The sequence below is a fragment of the Leptodactylus fuscus genome, chromosome 1 (genome assembly GCF_031893055.1).
Source record: "Leptodactylus fuscus isolate aLepFus1 chromosome 1, aLepFus1.hap2, whole genome shotgun sequence".
Taxonomy (NCBI): domain Eukaryota; kingdom Metazoa; phylum Chordata; class Amphibia; order Anura; family Leptodactylidae; genus Leptodactylus; species Leptodactylus fuscus.
In genome coordinates this window covers 180,874,145-180,896,237 of record NC_134265.1, presented here as the reverse complement: position 1 = coordinate 180,896,237, position 22,093 = coordinate 180,874,145, and the positions used below count along the sequence as shown (strand labels likewise).

Genomic DNA, 22,093 nt, shown 5'->3' with positions numbered 1-22,093 from the left:
AATCTCCAGCACCAATCTTTTTTGGGTAGTTGTTGTAGCGAGATGGATGCCCAGACTGGGGCATGGTCTGATAATGTAATACTATCTATGCGGGATTTCACAGAATAAGGAAGTAGGGTGTCTGATATAATGATGTAATCCAGTCTCTGATAAGACTGTTTAGGGTTTTGAGAAGAACGAGTAGTCTTTGGTGGATGGGTTTGGTGTTCTCCAGATGTCTACTAGTTTGAGGTCATGAAACGTTTGCAGTAGCTTTCCCAAAGCTTTTTGGGATGTATTTTGGGATGAAATTGTACAAGAAATAAATGCCCCACTATCAGAAATCAAAACCAGAACCCACAACTAACTTGCAAGGTTGATCGGGAGCAGAAGAACAAATCAGTTTAGTAAATGTTCAGGACAATAGTCAATTCACAAAGCCAGAATTAGAATACAAGAGGTTTTCTGGCAACAAGCTAAGGGTTGGTTTCCTAGAGATTACGTCAGCGTCAGAATCAGGAGACAAGCAGTTTTCCAGTTTCAAAATAAAAGTTGGTTCCTAGAGATCAGTATGAAGCTGTGTAACACAAAGAGTCAGTTATGCAAGCCAAAAAAGGTAAAAGAATTGCAGGTACCTGACTGAGGAGGAAGGGAGTTTAATTAGGCTTAATTGCATAAGCCCAGAGAATTCTGACACTACAGAAGTTTCACAGGTCGGAACGGTAACCATAAAGCAATAGTGGATGAACTGAGATTCCTGACATGAAGACTGCATTACACAACAGTAAGATCTTATGTTTTATATATGCATCCACGTTTCACATACAAGTGGCAGCCACATTTTCCAATGATGCCATAAGTACTTATTCATTTCAATCGGGTTAATCAGACATTCATGTTTCTTGAAACAGTCAAAAATAATCTGCCTCATTATGTACAAAGTATACATTTTTACAAGTTAAGAGTGTTCTCTAAGGCTCTAAGATAATAAATATAAATATACATTTATGGTAATGTTTCTGGGCAAACTCATTTTCTGTTAATTCCTAATTCATTGTACCTGCTAAAACTACCTACTTAAAGTTACCAAAAGTAGTGGTTTGCTGGACTTAGCAGAGGTGTTGGTGGCGCTGGGTGCCAAATAAACAGCATATCAGGTAAGGCAATCCAAAAGAAATGGCTTTATTCAGCTTGTAACAGGAACAAAAATAAACAAAACAGCCCAGCCCCTCCACAGGGCAATACCTATTTTCTTGTATCCTGACTACCTTATCAGGGCAAGAGGCTTTACTGAGGTTTCTTCTTCACAATCTGGCTCACACTGAGCTTAAACGTGGAGTCTAGTCCTATTGGGGCAGACCACCTGTCTTTCTCCCACTGGTCCAAAACTACCTGCTCCTTGCAATTCACCAGCAGCGCTGTCTCTGGAGTTGGGTCAAGCCTCTTTCTGGGTCTCTCTCCAGCACCCTCTAGGTTCACACCCTCACACCTTTTATAATTATCATCATCAATAAGGAGACAATATTTAACCAATACATTAAAATAGTGGTTCCCAAAGTAGGTCATGGAGTTTTTGAAGTTCGGTGGATTTGTTCCTGGTAATGTTGTCCATGAACAAGTCCACCTTTTGCTAATATCTTTGTTTTGTTATAAGTTCAAGTTTTAGGTAAATGCTGTGAACCTTGAATTGATGATAAGTTGCATTATCTATGTGTCTAAGGATAGGAGATTTTACTAATTGTTGGTGCATAATTGTATAGTACAATACAGATGTATCCTCCCTTATGTGTTTTCTTGGCTAGATATGTGCTTTTCTAAAAACTATATGTTATCCCAAAGTGATAAGCTAACTATTCTATTTCTATTCTATTTCTATCTATGAGTGATCATGAAGAGCAGGAGGGTGAATTGCAGCCATTCAAGGCTTTTGTTAGCATGTTGTGTTATTGTGTTGAAATGTTTTTATGAGATATTACAACATTTAACCAAACTGGAGATTAGTGAAGTCTAGATACAGCTGTATGTCTAAAGCTGAAGCTTTTCCATACAAACATGGTCGAGGAAGAAGTCTTATGGTTCCATATTTTAACCTATGCTATCAAAACACACCTACAGGTATAATTCACAGTGAGTCTATAACTATCGATATACTGCATCCTTAATAAAAAATAAAATAAAAAATAAAGTGGATAGCTTGCAAGGAAACTACTTGTTGAATACGGAAAAACTAAGGTTAAGAACACCAATTATAACCTAGTATAGTTCAGTGACAATTGTTTTAGGAAATATGACTATCATTATGTACACCCTACTAGTGTTGGTAAATGCACCTCATTGTGGTTCTTTACACAACAAAGTGCCATCCAGATTTATGACACATCTGTAGCATAGCCAAATGTGTAGTGAGGACAGCAGATATTGGTTAAAAAGCTGAATTTTATTGATGCTAAAAGATTACTAATGTGACGGTTGTGGTGAAACCGTTCAAAGTCATCAACTCAATATACAACTCTCTTTTAAGACCACTTTTATTGACAACAGGGTATATTGCAACACAGAGTATCTTATCAATATAATATCACAGGTATCAGTCGTATGCCAGTTCTTGACAATATATAACTTTGTAAGCGGCAGCAATGAGGGTTTAATAACAGATTGTCTACAGCACAGGCATAGATAGACTCAAGGAGAAAGTATGGCTGACCAACTGTGACGTCTATCATTAGCAAGGAATCATGCTTGACCCCCTTACATATGTCATAATGGCCAATACTGGACTGCAGAGATGATCTCACCATCAATAACACAACAGCCAAAGTTAGTTTGGGAACTTTGGCAAGTTTACTTGTGAGCGAAGATGTTGCTACTCTGCACTTCTGATATATAAAATATTCAGGAAGTACATTGTGTTGTTAAGGATGATATCTTATTTAACACAGTGAATGGGCCAAAATTATCAGTATACATGCAAAATAGGCTCACATGCACATAGTCTATAATATTCTCCACAAATTATCACTAAAAAGATGGATGTGGCAGAAAAGCCATTTAAAATAATGAATATGTAGAAGATTGAAGATGAAATAAAATATATGTTGGCAACAATGCTTTACTCTGCTTTTGAGATATGGACAGTAATAGAAAAGGGAAAGGGCAAAAAGCTAAAATGCGCATAATAATCATGAAAATGTGTTTTAGCTTGCAATTTACAGGCTCGAAAACTATAAATGACAATCATATAACGGTTTCTTTTGCTAAACGTCCCTCAAAATGTTTAATATAAAATAATTTAGTTCAATGTGTTCTTAATTATAATGTGTTCCTTTATTCGTCAGCTTTTTATTATTTATTTTTTTAGAGCTATATTCCAAATATGTTATAGCCTGAAGACTGCATATTTCTATCCGAAAATGAAGAAAATAAATTCTGCCTTAGGGTTTTATTGGCATTTATCAGAAATGTTTCTAGACAAAAGGCCTGAAGTTGCATTCCAGACCTAATAGCAAATCTTCTCCGCAGTGACTATACCTTTGAAACCCAATTTCACTAAATCAATTTCATCACATGAAAGTTTATTTATTCTTTTCTGTTTACAATTTCCAAAACTTCACTATATCCCTGAAGAAATGATAAAGTGCTAAGCCAATATACACAATTTAATTGATTTTGATTTCCACTTTCTCAGAACTCAATATCATATTAATGCGCGCCGGGAGGGTGGGGTGGGGGTGACGAAGCTGGAGATTAAAGACCCATTAAGGACCCAACCCAGACTGATGAAAACGCTAATTCATTAACATAAATGTAAGCATTTGATTTCTTAATTCACTGTTCATTATGTTAATTTATTCTAGCAACAGAATTCAAGACAAAGGAGATTTACGTGCTCTGGAGATAAATTACAGCATTAGAGATGTTTTCTTCTAGTGGCTTCTTGTGTTTGTTTTGATCTTGTAAAGATTTTTCAAATTGGAAGTAATGATAAAAGTAATGCGATTCTCTGAACAAAATAAAACAAGAATAAAGTTATTTTGGTACTTTTATGAATATGTGAAGGGGATGAGGCATGGTATTTGGGAAAGGATAACAATATCAATATCAAGAATATCTCATGGCATCTACTTCGCTTTTCATTATCTCTCATTGCTGTTGTCACTTTCTTGGCTGTACTGTATAATCAGCTTCATAATATAGGACAGTCATACAATCTGTCTCCTTCATAATACCCGACACGGAAACTTTTTTTTTTTTTTTTTTGTAACGTGTCAATTGGATGCCTTCTTTACTTAAAGTCAAACTGTCAGGTGATTTCAGCTTCTCGGTATTAGAGCAGGATATCATAAAGAGAAACGCTGAGCTGTATGATATATAGTTTTATATCATTTTAAGCAGCATTTTGGAATAAAAAAGGAAAGTAAACCCTACCAGAGCTCATAGGAAAGACTTGGAGTCCTGCTCACACAAAGTGATTGATGGCTCTCCTTGTGTATATAGAAGACTGTCAATCAACCTGCACGGGCGAGGTAAGAAGGACTCTCAGATCCAATCCTAGGAGCCCTGTCAGGATTTACTCTTTAAAGCTGGGTTCACACAGGGTCTTTTGGACAGAATTTTGATGCAGAATCTGCATCAAAATCCAGCTCAAAAAAACGCCACTCATTGAATTCAATGGGTTCCTTTTTCTGCGAGCAGGAAAAAAAGAAGTGACAAGCCTTTTCTTGAGGTGGATTCCATGGCGGAATCCGTCACAGAATCCACGGCGTGACACCTCCCTCCAGACTAGGCCCATTCATTTGGGCCTAATCCGGAGCGGAATGCCTCAACTGGATGCCAATGCACTGTATACACTGTACCGGCATTCAGTCGCAGCTAGCCATTTTTGGACCGGATTCTGAGGCGGCTTCCGCATCAAAATCTGGTCTAAAAAAAACCTGTGTGAATCCAGCATTAGGTTAAGGCCCCACATAGTGAAACCCAGCAAAAAAAGCTGCAGAAAAGCATTGTATTTCTTTCCACTGTTGCATTTTCATAGAGTTTTCCTCTGCAGAATATCTTAACCCCCCGCATGCTGGCTACCTCCATTCATTTCTATGCGAGCGTGCTGTTCGGATCGGCTGATCCGAACAGTACTCGCTCATCTCTAGCAACCAGTCATCACGGAGACTAAACCGTGCCAGACAATAAACAACAATGGAGCATATAGCTCCTTTGCCCCACGTGTTGCGCTCCTTTACAAAAACTCCTTGAAGTGAATCGACAGGCTTTTATTTGTGTATAGATAACGCGTTTCGGGGTATGATTGCCAACATGCAATGCGCACCCCTTCATCAGATCTTTGTGTCTGACGATATGAGCTTGGTGTGAAATGCATATCGTCAGGCATAAAGATCTGATGAAGGGGTGCGCATTGCACGTTGGCAATCATACCGCGAAACGCATTATCTATACACAAATAAAAGCCTGTTGATTCACTTCAAGGAGTGTTATACCCAGCTTTTTGAAAGGAGCGCAACACGTGGGGCAAAGGAGCTATACGATCCATTGTTGTTTACTAGAGATGAGCGAACACTAAAATGTTCGAGGTTCGAAATTCGATTCGAACAGCCGCTCAATGTTCGTGTGTTCGAACGGGTTTCGAACCCCATTATAGTCTATGGGGAACAGATACTCGTTAAGGGGGAAACCCAAATCCGTGTCTGGAGGGTCACCAAGTCCACTATGACACCCCAGGAAATGATGCCAACACCTCTGGAATGACACTGGGACAGCAGGGGAAGCATGTCTGGGGGCATCTAACACACCAAAGACCCTCTATTACCCCAACATCACAGCCTAACAACTACACACTTTACACACTCAATACCACCTCTCTGACAGTAGGAAAACACCTTGAAACATGTGTATTTGGCACTTGCAGTGAGGAGAGCTTGTCACCAGCAGTGAATTTGGCCCTTGTAGTAAGTTGAGGTTGGCACCAACATTTGTTTTGAAAATCAGGGTGGATTGAGCCTCTAACCAGCAGAGTTTGGGCAAATTCATGGTGGAGGGAGCCTCTAAACACCCCAGTTTGGGCAAATTCATGGTGGAGGGAGCCTCTAAAAACCCCAGTTTGGACCAATTCATGGTGGAGGGAGCCTCTAACCAGCCCAGTTTGGGCAAATTCATGGTGGAGGGAGCCTCTAACCAGCCCAGTTTGGACCAATTAATGGTGGAGGGAGCCTCTAACCAGCCCAGTTTGGACCAATTAATGGTGGAGGGAGCCTCTAACCAGCCCAGTTTGGACCAATTAATGGTGGAGGGAGCCTCTAACCAGCCCAGTTTGGACCAATTAATGGTGGAGGGAGCCTCTAACCACCCCAGTTTGGACCAATTCATGGTGGAGGGAGCCTCTAAACAGCCAAGTTTGGACCAATTCATGGTGGAGGGAGCCTCTAAAAACCCCAGTTTGGACCAATTCATGGTGGAGGGAGCCTCTAAACAGCCCAGTTTGGGCAAATTCATGGTGGAGGGAGCCTCTAAACAGCCCAGTTTGGGCAAATTCATGGTGGAGGGAGCCTCTAACCAGCCCAGTTTGGACCAATTAATGGTGGAGGGAGCCGCTAAACAGCCCAGTTTGGGCAAATTCATGGTGGAGGGAGCCTCTAAACAGCCCAGTTTGGACCAATTCATGGTGGAGGGAGCCTCTAAAAAACCCAGTTTGGACCAATTCATGGTGGAGGGAGCCTCTAAACAGCCCAGTTTGGGCAAATTCATGGTGGAGGGAGCCTCTAAACAGCCCAGTTTGGGCAAATTCATGGTGGAGGGAGCCTCTAACCAGCCCAGTTTGGACCAATTAATGGTGGAGGGAGCCTCTAAACAGCCAAGTTTTGGGAAATTCATGGTGGAGGGAGCCTCTAACCAGCCCAGTTTGGACCAATTCATGGTGGAGGGAGCCTCTAAACAGCCCAGTTTGGGCAAATTCATGGTGGAGGGAGCCTCTAACCAGCAGAGTTGTGGGAAAGCAGGGTGGAGGGAGCCTCTAACCAGCAGAGTTGGTGGAAATCAGGGTGGAGGGAGCCTCTAACCAGCAGAGTTGGGGGAAATCATGTTGGAGGGAGCCTAGTATTAGCAGAATTGTGCAACGCTTATGGTGGATGAGTATGAGGATGCGGAGGAATTGGAGAGGTTGAGTACAGACATGGAGTTTCATGTTGGGGTGCTTTACACAGGTGGGCACAAAAATGAAGGCTCTATCCAGTGGTGGTTCATTTTTATCAAAGTGAGCCGGTCGGCACTCTCAGCTGACAGACGGGTGCGCTTGTCAGTGATGATGCCACCGGCTGCACTGAACACCCTCTCAGATAGGACGCTGGCGGCAGGACAGGACAGCACCTCCAAGGCATATAGGGCAAGTTCAAGCCACAGGTCCAACTTCGACACCCAATACGTGTAGGGCGCAGAGGGGTCGGAGAGGACAGGGCTGTGGTCGGAAAGGTATTCCCGCAACATGCGCCTATACTTCTCACGCCTGGTGACACTAGGACCCTCCGTGGCGGCACTTTGGCGAGGGGGTGCCATCAAGGTGTCCCAGACCTTAGACAGTGTGCCCCTCGTTTGTGTGGACCGGTGAGAACTTGGTTGCCTACTGGAGGAACTGCCCTCCCTGCCGCCAACGTCACATGCTGGAAACATCTCCATCATATTCTGCACCAATTGCCTGTGGCAAGCATTGATGCGATTGGCCCTCCCCTCTACCGGAATAAAAGACGAGATGTTGTTTTTATACCGGGGGTCAAGGATAGCAAAGATCCAGTACTGGTTGTCCTCCATGATTTTGACAATACGCTTGTCGGTTGTAAAGCACCCCAACATGAACTCAGCCATGTCTGCCACAGTGTTAGTTGGCATGACTCCTCTGGCCCCACCGGAAAGTTCAATCTCCATTTCCTCCTCATCCTCCATGTCTACCCATCCGCGCTGCAACAATGGGACGATTCGAAGTTGCCCGGAAGCCTCCTGTATCACCATCACATCATCGGACAACTCTTCTTCCTCCTCCTCCTCCTCCTCCTCCTCCTCCATTAAACGCAGTGAAGCGGACAGATGTGTGGACCTACTCTCCAGCTGTGACGGATCGGATGCTATCCCTAACTCCTCTGTGTGATCTGAGTTATCCCTGATGTCAATCAGGGATTCTCTCAGAACACACAAGAGCGGGATTGTAAGGCTCACCATCGCATCCTCAGAGCTCACCCTCCTTGTGGACTCCTCAAAGACCCGTAGGATGTCACAAAGGTCTCTCATCCATGGCCACTCATGGATGTGAAACTGAGGCAGCTGACTTTGTGGCACCCTAGGGTTTTGTAGCTGGTATTCCATCAAAGGTCTCTGCTGCTCAACCACTCTATTCAACATCTGAAACGTTGAGTTCCAGCGTGTGGGGACGTCGCACAAAAGCCGGTGTTGTGGCACATGCAGGCGTTGCTGGAGAGATTTTAAGCTAGCAGCGGCTACTGTCGACTTGCGAAAGTGGGCGCACATGCGCCGCACTTTCACCAGTAGCTCTGGAACATTGGGGTAGCTCTTTAGGAAACGTTGCACCACTAGGTTGAAGACGTGGGCCAGGCATGGAACATGTTGGAGTCCGGCAAGCTCCAGAGCTGCTACCAGGTTCCGGCCGTTATCACAAACGACCATGCCTGGGCCCAGGTGCAGCGGCTCAAACCATATTGCCGTCTCATCGAGGAGGGCATCCCTCACCTCGGAGGCAGTGTGCTGTCTGTCCCCCAAGCTGATCAGCTTCAGCACAGCCTGCTGACGTCTACCAACGCCAGTGCTGCAACGTTTCCAACTCGTAGCTGGGGTCAATCTAACAGCGGAGGAGGAGGCGGTGGCGGAGGAGGAGGCGGTGGCGGAGGAGGAGGCGGTAGAGGAGGAGGAGGAGGGGGGTGTTCTTCTCGTGTCCCTGCCAGGAATGTTAGGCGGGGAGACGAGGTACACCGGGCCAGTTTGGGAAGCAGTCCCAGCCTCAACTACATTCACCCAGTGTGCCGTCAGTGAAATGTAGCGTCCCTGTCCGCATGCACTTGTCCACGCGTCGGTGGTCAAGTGGACCTTTGTGCAAAGCGCGGAACTAAGGGCCCGCCTGATGTTGAGTGACACGTGCTGGTGCAAGGCGGGGACGGCACACCGGGAGAAGTAGTGACGGCTAGGGACGGCATAGCGAGGTGCCGCAGTTGCCATCAGGTCCAGGAAGGCGGGAGTTTCAACAAGCCGGAACGCCAACATCTCCTGGGCCAGCAGTTTAGCGATGTTGGCGTTCAAGGCTTGCGCGTGTGGGTGGTTAGCAGTGTATTTCTGCCGCCGCTCCAATGTCTGAGAGATGGTGGGTTGTTGTAAAGAAACGCCTGATGGTGCCTTTGATGGTGCAGGAGAAGGAGATAAGACAGGACCAGGGGAGGATGAGGTAGAAGTCAACAAAGTGGCGGAGGCAGATGAAGTGGTGTCCTGGCTCGTCCTCTGGAGTGCATCGCCAGCACAGTCAGCAGTGGCAGTGGCAGAGGCAGAGGCAGTGGCAGAGGCAGTGGCAGTGGCGTGAACGGCAGGCGGCCTTTGTCCTGCCGTTGCTGCCTGCCACTGATTCCAGTGCTTGGATTCCAAATGACGGCGCATTGAAGTGGTGGACAGGTTGCTCTTCTCAGAGCCCCTAATCAATTTCGAGAGGCAAATTGTGCAGACAACACTATATCTGTCCTCGGCGCATTCCTTGAAAAAACTCCACACCTTCGAGAAACGTGCCCTCGAGGTGGGAGTTTTTCGGGGCTGGGTACGAACTGGAACATCTTGGGAGATTCCGGGTGTGGCCTGGCTTCGCCTAAGCTGCTGACCTCTGCCTCTGCCTCTAGCTACCCTTTTTGGTGCTGCACCTGCCTCAACATCCACACTACTTTCCCCGCTTGACATCCCCCCTGTCCAGGTCGGGTCAGTGTCCTCATCATCCACCACTTCCTCTTCCAACTCCTGTCTCATCTCCTCCTCCCGCACAATGCGCCGGTCAACTGGATGCCCTGACGGCAACTGCGTCACATCATCGTCGATGAGGGTGGGTTGCTGGTCATCCACCACCAAATCGAACGGAGATGGAGGAGACTCTAGTGTTTGAGCATCTGGACACAGATGCTCCTCTGTTAGGTTCGTGGAATCGTGACGTGGAGAGGCAGGTTGAGGGACAATGAAAGGAGCGGAGAACAGCTCTGGGGAGCAGGGACAGTTTGGGTTATTGTTCTGTAAAGCTTCGGAATTTTGGGAGGAAGGAAGACAAGACTGTTGGGTAATAGGAGGAGAGGAGGCAGAGTCTGACTGGCTGCTGGACAATGTGCTGTAAGCGTTCTCTGACAGCCATTGCAAGACCTGTTCCTGGTTCTCGGGCCTACTAAGGTTTGTACCCTGCAGTTTAGTTAATGTGGCAAGCAACCCTGGCACTGTGGAGTGGCGCAATGCTTGCTGCCCCACAGGAGTAGGCACGGGACGCCCTGTGGCTTCACTGCTACCTTGCTCCCCAGAACCATTCCCCCGACCTCGCCCACGGCCTCGTCCACGTCCCTTTCCGGGAGCCTTGCGCATTTTGAATTCCTAGTTAGAAATTGGCACTGTATACCAGTAGTAAAAATTGTGGGTGCACGTAACCCCAATATATTCTTTGAATTCCCAGTCAGACACTGGCACTATATGGCAGTAGCAAGAAATGAGGGTATTTGTATTCCCAATATACTCTTTGAATTCCCAGTCAGACAATGGCACTGTATACCAGTAGTAAAAATTGTGGGTGCACGTAACCCCAATATATTCTTTGAATTACCAGTCAGAAACTGGCACTATATGGCAGTAGCAAGAAATGAGGGTATTTATAACCCCAATATATTCTTTGAATTCCCAGTCAGACAATGGCACTGTATACCAGTAGTAAAAATTGTGGGTGCACGTAACCACAATATATTCTTTGAATTACCAGTCAGAAACTGGCACTATATGGCAGTAGCAAGAAATGAGGGTATTTATAACCCCAATATATTCTTTGAATTCCCAGTCAGACAATGGCACTGTATACCAGTAGTAAAAATTGTGGGTGCACGTAACCCCAATATATTCTTTGAATTACCAGTCAGAAACTGGCACTATATGGCAGTAGCAAGAAATGAGGGTATTTGTATTCCCAATATACTCTTTGAATTCCCAGTCAGACAATGGCACTGTATACCAGTAGTAAAAATTGTGGGTGCACGTAACCCCAATATATTCTTTGAATTACCAGTCAGAAACTGGCACTATATGGCAGTAGCAATAAATGAGGGTATTTATAACCCCAATATATTCTTTGAATTCCCAGTCAGACAATGGCACTGTATACCAGTAGTAAAAATTGTGGGTGCACGTAACCACAATATATTCTTTGAATTACCAGTCAGAAACTGGCACTATATGGCAGTAGCAAGAAATGAGGGTATTTATAACCCCAATATATTCTTTGAATTCCCAGTCAGACAATGGCACTGTATACCAGTAGTAAAAATTGTGGGTGCACGTAACCCCAATATATTCTTTGAATTACCAGTCAGAAACTGGCACTATATGGCAGTAGCAAGAAATGAGGGTATTTGTATTCCCAATATATTCTTTGAATTCCCAGTCAGACACTGGCACTATATGGCAGTAGCAAGAAATGAGGGTATTTGTATTCCCAATATATTCTTTGAATTCCCAGTCAGACAATGGCACTGTATACCAGTAGTAAAAATTGTGGGTGCACGTAACCCCAATATATTCTTTGAATTCCCAGTCAGACACTGGCACTATATGGCAGTAGCAAGAAATGAGGGTATTTGTATTCCCAATATACTCTTTGAATTCCCAGTCAGACAATGGCACTGTATACCAGTAGTAAAAATTGTGGGTGCACGTAACCCCAATATATTCTTTGAATTACCAGTCAGAAACTGGCACTATATGGCAGTAGCAAGAAATGAGGGTATTTATAACCCCAATATATTCTTTGAATTCCCAGTCAGACAATGGCACTGTATACCAGTAGTAAAAATTGTGGGTGCACGTAACCCCAATATATTCTTTGAATTCCCAGTCAGACACTGGCACTATATGGCAGTAGCAAGAAATGAGGGTATTTGTATTCCCAATATATTCTTTGAATTCCCAGTCAGACAATGGCACTGTATACCAGTAGTAAAAATTGTGGGTGCACGTAACCCCAATATATTCTTTGAATTCCCAGTCAGACACTGGCACTATATGGCAGTAGCAAGAAATGAGGGTATTTGTATTCCCAATATACTCTTTGAATTCCCAGTCAGACAATGGCACTGTATACCAGTAGTAAAAATTGTGGGTGCACGTAACCCCAATATATTCTTTGAATTCCCAGTCAGACACTGGCACTATATGGCAGTAGCAAGAAATGAGGGTATTTGTATTCCCAATATATTCTTTGAATTCCCAGTCAGACAATGGCACTGTATACCAGTAGTAAAAATAGTGGGTGTATATAGCCCCAATTCTATTGCTAGGGGACTTGCAGGGTATTTCTGGGGTGAAGGTGGGGGGGCACACCGTTGGAACGGGTATCGGGGTATATATCGGGTATACGGGAATACACTGACAGTGTATTCCATTCAGGATCCTGGGAAAGCTGGGTTGCGGCGATTGAGCCCGTCAGTGCCACGTTACACTGACAAGCTTCTCCCTGGAATTTAGCTCTTACAAGAGCTGTTGGTTGTCTTCTCCTTCCTATCCTAGCCTGTCCCTGCCTACCCAGAATCTAAGCCCTAGCTAACTGGACGGAAACCTCCGTCCTCGGTGAATTGCAAGCTCAGAATGACGCGAACCTGGGCGGCGCTGTTCTTTTAAATTAGAGGTCACATGTTTTCGGCAGCCAATGGGTTTTGCCTACTTTTCTCAACGTCACCGGTGTCGTAGTTCCTGTCCCACCTACCCTGCGCTGTTATTGGAGCAAAAAAGGCGCCAGGGAAGGTGGGAGGGGAATCGAGTAATGGCGCACTTTACCACGCGGTGTTCGATTCGATTCGAACATGCCGAACAGCCTAATATCCGATCGAACATGAGTTCGATAGAACACTGTTCGCTCATCTCTATTGTTTACAGTTGAAAAAAGACCTATTTCCATCAGTTTCAACCAAGTGATGGGAAAGGGCATGGCTGAAAAGAAATAATTGTAACCAACAGATTTACTATTCCGATAGTAAAGAAGCCTTGTCGCCTCTGGAGACTGAAGCAGATAAAATTAAGTAAACACTTGTATTTAATAACCTGCATATCCCCTATAATGAACAATCACCTCCACTAAATATTTGACCAATGTTGAAGAGGAATATTGTATCGCTCCTCCTTGCAAATGTGTTAAGTTAACTTATATTTCTGGGATGCCTTGTGTGCACTGCCCTATCCAGGTCGTGCCACAGCATCTCAATGCAGATAATGACAGAATTCTGAATTGGTCATTCCAAAGCACAAATCACCTTTTTTCATCTATTATTCAGTTGAGTTACTTATGTGCTTTGGGCAATTGTCTTGTTACATCACACAAAGTCTCTTTAGCTTGAGGTTATAGAATGCTCCCCTTACACTGTCCTGTTAAACATGTTTATACGCACTGAAATTCATTGTTTCCTCCAAGGCATACAGGCCCACATCATGATACTCCTTATTCTTCACAAGTGGGCCAAGGTTTTGGTGCAGGCATGCAGTTTTATTTATCTTGTTCAGGGCTCGTTCACATCTGTGCCCCGGTCTCCGTTTTGCAGGTTTCCGTTTCCTGCCCGAAACTGGACAGGAGACAGAAACCTGCAGTCAGATTGCAAACTCATTCATTTGAATGGGTTTGAAAAGTGTCCGGCCGTGAGTGCCTGTGAGTGTTTTGTGCTCCGCGGCGAAACCGTTTTTGTTTTTTTTTAAGTGGACACAAAGTCGGACATGCAGGACTTTGTGTCCGGTTAAAAAAAGAAAAACGGTTTCGCCGCGGAGAGCACAAAACACTCACAGGCGCTCATGGCCGAACACAGTTTGCCAGGTTTCCATCTTCTGTCGGCAGAAGACGGAAACCTGGAAACGGAGAACAGGCACTGGTGTGAACCCAGCGTCAGTAGGTCTTTTGCAGTTAAGTTTGGATTTTTTGGGTTTCTTTTTTTCTCATCATATAGAGTAAAAGTCTATTATGCTTTTGGAGTAATATTAACAGGATATTTACTAGTGGTGTCCCCTTCAAGTAATATTACTTATGTGTGTGTGGGGAGGGGGGACTATTACCTGTGAGGGGCACTATTACAGTAATAATGCCTCCCAGTTAATAATATTACCTGTGTGTGAGGGAAATTTTCTAAACTCTGGGTGTAGCCTAATGCTGCACCCCCACAGCTAATAGTTCTCCCCCCACCCCACCCACACACATTTACTATAATTACATTTACATCATAATTACCTGCTTACTAATGCAACCCCCCGCACTTGTTCTTGCATATAGGATGTGTGCATCTTTAGTTCTGCTTACTGGTCTCAGCAGCACCACAATAAAATTTTCAGGAGTAGAATTCTAGATGCACGTATACTGTGCAAGAATAGATCCCGAAAATTGCATTTGCTACCTGGTAATTGGAAAATGATCTGCTGATGTAGTCTACACCAGCACATGACTCTCAAAAATGGCTCTTGTGCACACTTACATGCAGCATAAGAACATCAACTGATACAAAATAGCCTACAGAGGTCCCCAAGTACCAAGTGATCCACAGCCTAGTACTGTTCTGGGGCTCATTCATTGGAGACCTCTATCTCACAGCATGATTTACACCTTTCTTGAGAAGGTGAGAAGGGCAAATGTATCAATGACCAGTGCCAGGCAGTTGCTGCTAAGGCAAATAAAATTATGGGATGCCTCAAAAGAGGTCTAGATTCTCATGACAAGAACATAATTATGCCTTCATACAAATCACTGGTACAGCCACACTTAGAATATTGTGCGCAATTTTGGGCCCCAGTATACATGAAAGACCTAATTGAACTTGAAAAAGTACAAAGAAGGGCAACCAAAATTATTAGCGGAATGGGTGGATGGGAGTACAATGATAGATTAGAGAAAAGACATCTACTGTGAGATCTAATAACAATGTACAAATACATGAAGGGATAACTCAAAGAACTTTCTAAGGATCTTTTTACTCCTAGGCCAATGACAGTGACAAGGAGACATCCTCTACGTCTGGAGGAGAGAAGGTTTCATCAGCAATATAGAAGAGGGTTCTTCACAGTAAGAACAACGAGGCTCTGGAACTCTCTGCCCCAGGAAGTGGTGATGGCGGATTCATTGAGCAAGTCCAAAGAGGGCCTGGATGCCTTTCTTGAAGAGAACAATATTACGGTTTATCGATTTTAGATTTTAAGGACTCATTGATCCAGGGTTTTTATATTGACTGCCAGATTGGAGTTGAGAAGGATTTTTCTCCCCTGAAATGGGCCAATTGGCAATGAGCCCTATGGGTTTTTTTTTACCTTTGGATCAACACTGTAGGGATTGTAGGGTTATAGGTTGGACTTGATGGACTGATGTCTTTATCCAACCTCATCTACTATGTAACTATGTAACCAGACTCTTTACCTGTCCTCTTGTATGGATGTAAACAGATATGGAGATGTAACTTAAGTTTAACATGACTATTAACACATTAATAAATAACTGCTAATCACTTTCACTTAACTTTTTCCATTGCTTTCAATGGCTTTTGTTGGGAGCTATCATGGTATAGCAAGTGATAAGAGTCAAGTTGAAGATGGCTACATCTGTACATGTCACAAGTGCTTCTCTAAAACCAACTAGGCTTCCTCATTAGTCAACACACAGGGAAATGCTAACTATCCTATTTGTGTCTTTGTGTGAAGGAAAGTGTGAATTGTACCCTTTCAAGGCTTTTCTTACCTTGTTGTGCCATTTAATGTGGGCCACACATTAAATAAACAAATGCTAACAAAACCTAATGAGCAAAAAAAGTTTTGTATAACTTTGTTCTTAAGGCACTGGGATGTGGAAGTAACCTTAATAATCAAATAAGAATGCCTACCTGACTTCTAGTTAACATTAAACGCAGTGGTAGATTGAAATATTATTGATAATCACTGGATCACCAAGTCGTCACAAGCGCATACAATGTCTGACAGTGTTAAATAAGCTTTGCACGCTTAGAAGATAACACAGAAAAAGCCGTACTGCCATAAATTTGAAACCACCCATGGGAACATATTCATAGGCTGGCTAGGGATTACAGACTAATATTCCAACAAAGGCTAAAATGGGAATACCCCTTTAAACTTCCAGAAAATACTTGGTTGTCAATGCTTCTACATTTTCAGAACATGGCACCAAAATTCTCTAAAAAGTCATTATTCAAATTAGTTACATTATAGGCTTTCATTTAGTTTCCTATGGAATCTTATTTATTACTGTGGGGCAGCAATAGAGATTTATATAGACATGTGAAAGTGTCCACTGCCTACACAATGAATAGTGTAGGCAAACAATAATAGAAAATCAATCCCTACAATGTACTAGGATTATAAGAGCACGCTACAAAAGGAAGAGTGGTGCACTTTTGAAGAAGTATAAAAGCCGAACATAAAAACTCAGCACAAAAGCCACAGGTATTGCTGTCCACTATAATGCGTTGTAAGTGAAATCTCAGTCAGTTTCAGATACGGATAAACAAATGCATAAGCCTCATAACAGTCATCAACTTCGTACGGCATTAACTATTGCCACTAGTACGTGAAAAGCATATATATACAGTATATATATATATATATATATATATATATATATATATATATACCTTTTTTAATGTACAATACCACTGCTTTCTGTAGAGGTCATCTGGTATGGAGTGGAATTACCGTGAGAGTCTTTTTTTCTTTATTGTCTAGTAGCTTGAGATGGTAAATGGAAATATATAAATACTAACAAAAGGTTCTAGCTGGGTTTATTCTGGCACTGACTAAATGCCAGGAAACATTGATTTCAGGTAACCTCAGGGTTCCTCTTTATGGCTGCATTAGAACGCTATGCACAGCACTGCAGTGTCACCTCCGCATGAGTGTCAGGCTCTGCCTGGGTGTATGGCACAGAGCTACATGGCCTGACTACAATTCAGAAAACAATAAACAATGCTGAGAGCGTTTTGTAGGGATTCCATTCACAGCAACCTAATACACAGAGAATAGTTACATGAAAAAAAAATAGTACTTTGAAATTCCTTTGTATTTTTTGCAAACTACTATAGTGACCACAGAGTATATGTTGCAGTACTCTAAAAAATGTATCATGACAAATTAGGAATTAGGCCATTAGGGAATAACTATAACTGCACACTGTATATTACTGAAACGTACTAGAAGATACTGTACTAAAAGATACAATCTTCGTATGCTCCAAACCTTTGTGATATATAGTAGAGAGTCCTTGTTGAGAAATACTAATCGCTTTCAATAAGTAAAAGTAAATAAAAACATAAATAAAGAAAGAATAGAAAACCTAAAATGAAAGTCAATTTCACATCTCATACCAATTATTGGTCAGAAATTACAAAAATGCTTTGCTACACGTTTACCCATAGAATGCGCCTATTTTCTATACTTTCTCCTTCGAATACTTTCATACACTTATTTCTTTCACTTTCAGAGAAATGGCAATTCTGAAAAGGTTACAGTAATCAAGACATGACAAGATAAAAGTAGAAACTGCATTTTTCATGAGAAAGTGGAAAATTTAATCATAGTTACTGAAGATCTGGCTATCAAAAATGCATATGTCTTTCCATGTTACTGCCAGTGACAACATTTAATATTTGCATAATAAGAGTGTTAAGCAGCGGAGCACTTATTAAAAATGCATTACATCCCGACTTTTTCAATGATAGATCATACTAACTGACAGCCGTTCCACTCCAGTATGATCTTGAGCATTTAATTACACACAAGCATATATAACCTACACGGCATCCAGGCTGCTATAAATAATACAACTATATTAAGTTTGACCTACCTTAGGGTCGTGTATTCCTGAAAGCTCCTCATAAATTTTCTCTCCCACCATGACAGCTGCCAAATTAGCGGTATATGTTGACAGACAAAACAAACAAAATATAGCCCACAAATTCATTAGAAATCTTCCAGTCCAGCATTTAGGAGTTTTGATAGCAGCTGTCCTGCCAAATAATATGGCATAACACACATTTAGGGCAGATGAGAAAGAAAAAACTTTACTGCGGTTGCGGCCATTTGGGGTCATGCCAAAGGGGCTTTTCCACTCATAAAGTGTTAGAAATACAGCAGTAATATGAAGAGATACAAAAATTCCCAGCCACATTGTCCAGTGAAGTGGCCACATAAAAGCTCCGATTGGTGCTGCTGTATCTTTAGTCCTTACTAAGATACCTAGACTTGTTGAAAAGAAGGGACTTGTAAAATCAATGACTTGACTTCTAGCCGTGTTAATACTAAATGAGGTTACGGCCATGTGGGCAGCACCACTGAGAAGATCTCCAACAAGTCCTGTCCAATGACCGCTCTTCCAAGCTCCATACTTTCCATCACCAACAATATATAGATCAAAGTCAAAGTTCAAATCTTCAGACAATTTTTCCAGGAGGTCAATACAATAACCATAGCAGCACTTTTTGTATTCAATTGGCACTGAGTCATTGCCACTTTGTAAACTTTCAAAAAGATTGTCCAATACTCCTGAATCATTAGTCATGGGATCTAAGCAAAGCTGTCCTGCTGGGCATTGGCCATCATCATCTACATTTCTTGTAAAGACAAAAGGAGGCTCGATCAACGTTACAACCCGAAGGTGTAACCGTGCTGGCTGTTGGTAGTGATTTTTGTGCCTTTGAGCTTGGTCTGGCCACAGTCCATAATCCATTATAATTTTTTCATCCTGCCAGCTTCCAAGTCGAGTCCACATAGGATTTCCCACTGGATCATGTTGTAAGTTCCAGATAAAATAATGGTTTTCTGAGTTGATGATTGAAGAGTCTTTCACTTTGATATGTCCACTAACACCACTGAAAGATGTGTTTGTCAAAAACCTGAGAATAAAAATAGAGCAGATCAATATATAATCTTGCATAGTTTCAGGTTGAAACGAATTAAGATAATGACCGCCCAAATAGTATATAGAATGAATCCAGTCCTACCTATAAATTACTTTATTACTGAAGATGGGTCCTGACTAGAGATGAGCGAACAGTAAAATGTTCGAGGTTCGATATTCGTTTCGAGTAGTCCCTCAATATTCGACTACTCGAATGGAATATCGAACCCTATTATAGTCTATGGGGGGAAAATGCTCGTTTCAGGGGTAGGCAACATTCGATCAAATTATACTTACCAAGTCCACGAGTGAGGGTCGGGCTGTATCCTCCGAGCAGTCTTCTCCTTGCAGCGTCCCCACGGCATCTTCCAGCTCTTCATTCACTCTGCCAGGCATCGGGCCTGGGCAGAGCCGACTGCGCATGCCCGCACTACAAGCGGACATGCGCAGTCGGCTCTACCCAGGCCCGATGCCTGGCAGAGTGAATGAAGAGCTGGAAGACGCCGCGGGGAAGCTGCACGGAGAAGACTTCTAAAGGTAGGAGAAAAACCAGCATTGATTGGCCGACTGTATAGAATTCGGCCAATCAATGCTGGGTCTGCATCGAACTTTTACATTCGAACAGCAAGTGGTACTTGATCGACTCATAGTTGGACTAGCACACCCATTGAATTGCACAAGTTTATTTAATTGTAATTGAGGATATATAGCTTTCATTCCCCTATTTTAAATGGAGATAGTTCTGGGTCCTACTTGCCCTGAAACATGTAGGCCTGGTTTGGGTCAAAGAGAGGCATTTTATTTAGAGTAGGGTCCCATCTGATGAGGTCACCTTGTCGTGGCAGGTGGGCTTCTTACTGTTTGATCAAAAGTGTGCAACAAAGACCCTCTAAATTTTCATCATATTAGGTGTTTTTATTTACATCAGTATTGCCCCTTAGGGATTTAATATGTCCCTATCCTGTGTGCAGAGTGCTATCTATCTATCTATCTATCTATCTATCTATCTATCTATCTATCTATCTCCTATCTATCTATCTATCTATCTATCTCCTATCTATCTATCTCCTATCTATCTATCTATCTATCTCCTATCTATCTATCTATCTATCTATCTCCTATCTATCTATCTATCTATCTATCTATCTCCTATCTATCTATCTATCTATCTATCTATCTATCTATCTATCTCCTATCTATCTATCTATCTATCTATCTATCTATCTCCTATCTATCTATCTATCTATCTATCTATCTATCTATCTCCTATCTATCTATCTATCTATCTATCTATCTATCTATCTATCTATCTATCTCCTATCTATCTATCTATCTATCTCCTATCTATCTATCTATCTATCTATTTATATCTACCAATATAGTTATCTATCAAGTTATCTTTATTTCGTGTGAGATGGTGACTGGAGATGGGCTGAAGGGAAGTTGTTTTTTCTTCAAGAAATATCTTTTATGTGTTTAGGCTACAGTAAATGATAACCTGATGCAGTGACAGGATTATTGAAGAGTATCAGTCAGGGATCAGTGAGTTCCCCGAGATCACTAAGACAATCAACCAACCATTGAAAAATGAAAAACATGGAACACGCTTCAAATCTGCTTAGAGCGCATCACTCCTAAAACTAAGAGGACAGCAGTAAGGGGAGAATATTAGGCTACCAAAGAAAGTTGAAAAAAATCAGAACACCTCAACTATAGTTTTCCAAATTATAACCATCTATAAAACAAATGTATTTTTTTTTCTTTTATTTTTTTTTCTTCAACTTCCAAAAATAATGCAACTTATAATATGTAAACATAATGATACATGTGTAGCATGTGTTAGAACTCATGCTAGTTTTTTGGTATGAGTTATAGTAAATCTGGTGGACTGGGGCTTCTCCACCCCCCATCTAGATTCCCAACCCACTCTGCCCACTGTCTAAAATATTGGGAAACGGGCGCAGAGCCAAAGATGCACCAAAGTGCGCCACACACACACCCAGTAGAGAGACATTTATGGCCACTTTCCAGGCACATCTGAATTAGTAAATGTGGGCAATTGTTTACAAAGAAATATATCACCAATGCAAACTATTTCAAATTGATAAATTTGATAAATGAAATATATGATAGCTTTAAAGGGGCTCTATCATTGGGAAAAGTCATTTTTAGATAAGTACATGCTTGCATAGCCTTTAGAAAGGCTATTCCATCCCTTTTGTATGTTAATGTTAGGATCGGGTCTCGCAGGGTTCCATCACGGCGCACAGCGCCACCTGCGGGCCAATCCGAACCTCGCCCTCGGCGTTGTGTAATAGGATGTCTGGAGTCTAAGTCCAGTTTTCGGCCCTCTGAGCATGCTCAGGCATTTTGGAGCCGCTCAGACGCTAAGTGCCGCTCTCTCCCCACTGAGCATGCTCAGGCATTCTGGGTCCGCTCTGAGGCTAAGTCCCAGTTTGGCCTTACTGGGCATGTTCGGTGATGTTATGCCACCGCCCCTGTTGGGCGGGGATTAGCCTTTAAAAGGTGTGAGCCGACGCCCGCCCGGTGCTCACACTTTATCTAAAAAACACGTAAGACAGGAGGGTATGACAGGAGCTCCAGGCTGCTTCCAGTAGCTAGGCAGGTTCCATCTAGTGCTGTTAGCAAGACCTATAAGTCCTGAATGTACTGACAGCTCCACACTACGGCTTGGTGCAGTGGACTCTGTACCAGCCAGTGGACTGGCAGCAGGCTTGGTCTCTTTAGCTAGGCTATCTGTCCCTGTCTGTGTGTGTTATAGCTCCAAGCTGTGCGGAGCCATTTGTGTTGCTGTTAGGGGTAACGTTAACCCCTGGCAGTCTTGTTGCAGCTGGTCCACCTAAAGCTGCACATAACTATTTACCCAGTGCAGTGAACTGGTGTAAACTTGTTTGCAGCCTGTTTATCTCTGAAGCTGCAAAAAGCTATTTACCCAGTGAGGATAACTGG

The 22,093-nt window shown here is 42.8% G+C and overlaps 1 protein-coding gene across 1 annotated transcript in view; it reads right to left on the bottom strand.

Annotated features, from left to right (window-relative positions):
- GRIN3A (glutamate ionotropic receptor NMDA type subunit 3A) overlaps nt 1-22,093 on the bottom strand; it is a 307,052-nt gene that overhangs the window by 154,646 nt on the left and 130,313 nt on the right. The window contains exon 3 of the mRNA XM_075280357.1: nt 18,071-19,118. Coding sequence (XP_075136458.1) covers nt 18,071-19,118 — 1,048 coding nt within the window. The remainder of the gene's footprint in view (nt 1-18,070; nt 19,119-22,093) is intronic.